The sequence below is a fragment of the Sinocyclocheilus anshuiensis genome, unplaced genomic scaffold, assembly GCF_001515605.1.
Source record: "Sinocyclocheilus anshuiensis isolate Anshui unplaced genomic scaffold, SAMN03320099.WGS_v1.1 scaffold21, whole genome shotgun sequence".
NCBI classification, from domain to species: domain Eukaryota; kingdom Metazoa; phylum Chordata; class Actinopteri; order Cypriniformes; family Cyprinidae; genus Sinocyclocheilus; species Sinocyclocheilus anshuiensis.
In genome coordinates this window covers 698,890-704,593 of record NW_015536472.1, presented here as the reverse complement: position 1 = coordinate 704,593, position 5,704 = coordinate 698,890, and the positions used below count along the sequence as shown (strand labels likewise).

Here is a 5,704-nt window from a genome sequence, read left to right as displayed (position 1 = left end):
TTCAACTTTCCCTTTCAGGAAATTCATAAAATAACATACATAAACATAAAATATATAAAAATATAGAAATAATCTTTTAAATTATTTTAAATGAACAAACAAAACATTAGAAAAAAATTTGACCAAAAAACTCAACCAAACATAATGAACAACAGAGAAAAGAACAACAGTGCAAATAAACACACACACATTAATTAAAAAAAAAAACGTTTTCAGCTCAATCACAAACAATTACATGTTTCATCAGTGTTTGCAGGCCAGAAAATATTAAAGAAGAGAGCGGTCTAGATCCAGATAAACTATCAGCCTGCAGTGAATGAAGCTCATATCAGGACAACAACATGAAGACAAACAACCAGAGGAGCTGCAGCTGGATTCTGAGACATTTCGACTGGATCACATGAATGTCAGTGACGTGCAGCGCTGCTCACACGGATCACACAGCAAAGCCTTTTGACATAACGAAATAAATCAACGGCAAGGGCTAATTTATATCAAGCACATCAAGGTCAACTCAGCAGAGCCGTTTGGGTCCTACGGTTAACTACGGTTCACTGTTGCTCCGGTCAGAAGAGAGCAGGGAGCGGCGCGCAGACAGATGAAACTTTCAGTGAGTGAAAAACAACGGCATTCTCAAAAATTTGAAAAGTTGACGACTTAAATTTAAGGCCATAAAAACTCTTGTTACAAGATGGTACAAGAAAGTCTTAACCATGATTTCAGGAGGTCTTAAATTTGGGGATGGAAAGACAAAGAATTGCGGTATGCCTTAAAGGGATAGTTCACTCAAAATTGAAAATTAGCCCATGATTTACTCACCCTCAAGGCATCCTCGGTGTGTACGACTTCCTTCTTTCAGACGAATCCAATCGGAGTTACATTAAAAAAAAATATCCTGACTCTTCCAAGCTTTATAATGGGAGTGAATAGGTGTTATTTTTTTAATAGTCCAAAAGAAGTCCAATAAAGCACATCCATCCATCATAAAAAGTGCCTCACACGGCTCCGGGGGGTGAATAAAGGCCTCCTGAAGCGAATCGATGCGTTTTTGTTAGACAAATATCCATATTTAAAACTTTATAAACCATAATCTAGCTTCCGCTAACTGTCGTACGCGCGCGTTCATTCCAGCGGATGACGTAGGCGTAGCGTAAGATCCAGTGATAAGAGAGAGAGCAAAACAAAAAACTGGTCAAGAATTAGAAGTACAAAACGAAGAAAACGTCAGAGGATTTCGATATAAGCCAAGAGGAGACTGGTTTTCCTTTGCTAAAGTAAGGAAACTTTGCTTCCTTTGCTGCTGTAAACAAACGCCGTTTCTCGCGAGACTAGCATATTCTCACCGGAGCTTACGCTACGCCTACGTCATCCGCTGGAATGAACGCATGTACGACAGTTAGCGGAAGCTAGAGATTACGGTTTATAAAGTTTTAAATATGGATATGTTTCTTACACAAACGCATTGATTCGCAACAGGAGGCCTTTAGTCACCCCCCGGAGCCATGTGAGGCACTTTTTGATGGATGGATGCGCTTTATTGGACTTCTTTTGGACTATTGAAAAATAACACCCATTCACTGCCATTATAAAGCTTGGAAGAGCAAGGACATTTTTTAATATAACTCCGATTGGATTCGTCTGAAAGAAAGAAGTCATACACACCGAGGATGCCTTGAGGGTGAGTAAATCATGGGATAATTTTCATTTTTGGGTGAACTATCCCTTCAATGTGACGGTTAAACTTAAAAAGGCTGTGATTTCATTGAATAAGTATGAGCGCTGCATGTTTCAAAGCCAGCTGCTGCGCTGCTTTGTCTACCACAGTTACCGGGGAAACCGCTGTATTTCTGCCATTCCGAAAGCGCCACCTGCTGGCTGAGAATGAATTTGCATTTTTAGTAAACCCGTCTGCTGTTTTTGTTCAGACCACTGTGTCTGAACAACAAAATCAACCCATGTTTTTACGCAGCAAACACGTAGAGTTGTAAATGTGAACTGCTTGATCGACAAGAAGGTAATACATTATAAAAAATGAAACAATTAAGACAGGGAACCATACGTTCCATACGTAACCGAGACGTTTTCAGTGTTCAATATTCAACATTACCATTTGTAATTGGCCCAAGTCAGATGTGTTTTTGCTATGTATATGAATGCAACAAGATCCAGATAAAAATGCAATAGGGTGCCAGTGTAAATGCGGCTTTAAAGCTCCAGTTTTGTTAATTTTCTCCCTCTTCAACGCAACAGTTTCACTATTTGAAGCTTGAATTTAAAAACATTTCATGAGCATCGCGACATGTTTCTTAAAGCCGTTTCTATGCATTATGAACAGTGTTACGTTGCATTGGATGAGAAGGTGAACAGATGTAAATGTCTCACCGTCTCGTGCGCGGCTGGGGCTCGTCTCTCGGCTGCAGCCTTGACTGCGCGGGATCTTACTGCGTCTGTCTGCCGGCGCTCGAGCGGATCCGACGGATCGAGGGATTCTCCCGGAAGAACGAGTCAAGAGCTTCCCGGGTGAACTAGAGCGGCTGCCCGCTAGAACACAGACATTTATAATTTGGTGACTTGACTGAATGTCAGTGTTACTGTAAATACTGTATATGTCTAGAGTACATCAACAAAAGCGGATGGGAGAAGCACATGCATCGGACACAAAAACAGAGGCTGTGCGAGGCAGAAACCGTCCACTCGTACATTGATAAATGGAGAAAATATCACACTTAATACGGCAAGTTTCTGTTCAGTTTATCATTACATTATGAATTCATTTAAGAGATCCTTTACAAAATAGGGTTTGTTGTTACAGCCTGAACATGTGCTTTTTTGACCTTAGCTTCACAGTTTATGATGGCATTGTTATTCCTGATTTAAAATGTGTTTTTGAGACATATTTTCAACAGTTTCAGGGATTTTGGTCAGTTAAACTGAGCTGAATGTGCAAAGCTGGAAAATTTTAGTATTATTTATATTCACTTTTTTATATCTAACATTTAGAATTTTTTGTTTTATATTTTTAGCTTTCATTTAAATATTTGTAACATTTTTAGTAATTGTGTTTTGTGCTTTTATCTTTTTGATTAGTTTAAATTTTTCAATATATATTTCTAAATATTTTTTTTTTATTTTTAAAATGTTTCATTTTTATGTTATTTTTCCGTTTTAGCTTAGTTTTTAGTAATTGTGTTATGTGCTTTTGTCAAAGAAAAGGCTAAAGCTTACAACACCTGGTATTCCCAGGCGGTCTCCCATCCAAGTACTAACCAGACCTGACCCTGCTTAGTTTCCGAGATCTTATTGTTCAATTTTTTTTTTTTTTTTTTTAAACATTTCAAAACGGTTTTAATTTATTTTTAAATGTTTTAATTTTTACATTATTTTTTCAGTGTTGGCTTAATTTTTAGCAATTGTGTTATGTGCTTTTGTCCGTTTTTTTCGTTTTCTTTTTTGAATATTTCTAAATAGATTTAATTTATTTCTAAAATTTTAAATATTATTCAGTTGTAGCTTAATTTTTAGTAATTGTGTTACGAGCTTTTGCCTTTTTTTGTAAATGTTTGTTTTTTTATATATATCTTTTTTAAATATTTTTAATTTGTTTTATTATTAGTATTATTTTGTTTTACATTATTTTTATGTTTTGGCTTAATCTTTAGTAATTGTGTTATGTGCTTTTGTCATTTTTTTTTCATATATTTTTAAATAGTTTTAATTTATTTTTTACATTTTTTATTTTTACATTATTTTTCAGTTTTAGCTTAGTTTTTAGTAATTGTGTTATGTGCTTTTGTCATTTTTTTTTTTATATATTTTTAAATAGTTTTAATTTATTTTTTAAATTTTTTATTTTTACATTATTTTTCAGTTTTACCTTAGTTTTTAGTAATTGTGTTATGTGCTTTTGTCATTTTTGTTCAATTTTGTTTTTTAAAAAACATTTCAAAATAGTTTTAATTTATTCTTATTTCAGTTAGTAATTTTCGTATTATTAATACGTATAAATTAATAACTTATTAATTAATTATTTCAAACATTTTTATTAATTTTTTTAAATATTTAAATTTTATTTCAGTTTTATTTCAATTATTATTATTTTTTTTTTATAGTTTTAGTATAAGTGAACGATAACGAAACTGGCTGGAAATAACTAACCAAAGTCGTTAGCAAGAGTGACACCGAGTAAACCGATTCGCCTTAAAGGGACTTTTAACAGAGATAAATTATAAATAATTAGCAAAATCATACTAATAACACAGCGGGAATCAATCGCAGCAGTACAGTGGATCATGCTTTCATGACGGGACGCATGCAGACGTCAATCCGTGTTTTACTCCGTACCGTGAGTTTTACCCCCCACCGGATTAGCCGATCTGGATCCTTGACGCGGGACAGTGAAGAGAAACTACATTACCCATGAGTCCATGCATCAGCATGAACTACCGCTGATCTAAAGCATGCTGATGTTTACGAGGCGGCACAAGAAGACAGATGGAGTTCATATCTCTTCATTAAGAAGGACATCAACAGAAAACACACGAGAGCCACATTATACTGAAGTATAATGTAAATTACACTGCAGCCAATGATATTAAAGCATACTGTACATCTATTGACCAAGGTTTACCATTTGTTTAAAGGGACAGTTCACCCCAAAATGAAAACACTGCCATCATTTACTCACCTAAGCACAAACAATGAATGTTCGCAATTTTTTTTTTTTTTGTGAACTATCCCTTTAATTGTCTCTATAATATTCCTATCATTTCTCTGCCAGAGCAGGACAGCTGAACAGGATGATGTAACGGCAAACTCACGTTGTGATTGGGGCACAACTTTGGCTCGGCTCCGCCCCCTGCTGTCTGTCACAGAAGCTCCGCCCCCAGCTGCTGTCTCTGAACTCTGTCGTCTTGTTCGCACACGACCTGCAGGAAGACAGAGGAAAAAATACAGAACCGTAAAATTATGGATGAACACAAAAATCATTTCAGTAACTGCAAAATAAATTTATTTTAATATTTATTTAAGAAATATATATATTAATCTATTTTTTTACATATAAAAATAAAATATGAATATTTGATTAAACACTTAAACTACAAGAACATTTTGAAATAAGTTTAAGTTATTAGTATGAATATTAATAACTGAAATAAAACAAATTGAAATATAAATTTAAAAATATTTGTAAAAACTAACAAAAATGACAATAGCGCATAAAATGACTCAAATTTCAACTGAAATCAAAATGAAAACTGAATAATTTAAACAAAGCTGACATAAAATAAAATATATAGCAAATAAGAGCAGAGGTACAACAGAAGACAACAGCATCAGCGCGTGTTAGAGCAAACCGTCTGGGATCATGCAGGAGTGTGTTATTCATCAAAACACCCTCATATGAACATGATATTTTTTATGTCAAAATTGTGTTTCAAAAAAACTGTGTGTATGCCGCATTATGTTTAGTGACTTTACAGAAAGTGTGCTAGTTCAGGAAATAAACTGAGTCAAAATGTTTAATTTGGTCATTTGTAAACTTAAATAATGTGTTATTCTATCATGAGATAATAGAATATCATGTTTTTTTTTAATAAATAAATAAATAAAAAATAAAATAATTTTGAATAGAGATAGTGTATGTGCTAACTGAACTGTGATTAGTCCTGTACTTTTTGCATATATTTAACAATTTATAGATGCA

At 34.0% G+C, this 5,704-nt stretch overlaps 1 protein-coding gene across 1 annotated transcript in view; it reads right to left on the bottom strand.

Annotated features, from left to right (window-relative positions):
• Positions 1-5,704, bottom strand: part of LOC107702518 (CLIP-associating protein 1-like) — a 71,333-nt gene that overhangs the window by 27,873 nt on the left and 37,756 nt on the right. Inside the window, exons 19-21 of the mRNA XM_016504896.1 lie at positions 4,818-4,925; positions 4,342-4,380; positions 2,383-2,541 (exon numbers count right to left, since the gene is read on the bottom strand). Of these exons, the coding sequence (XP_016360382.1) occupies positions 2,383-2,541; positions 4,342-4,380; positions 4,818-4,925 (306 nt within the window). The remainder of the gene's footprint in view (positions 1-2,382; positions 2,542-4,341; positions 4,381-4,817; positions 4,926-5,704) is intronic.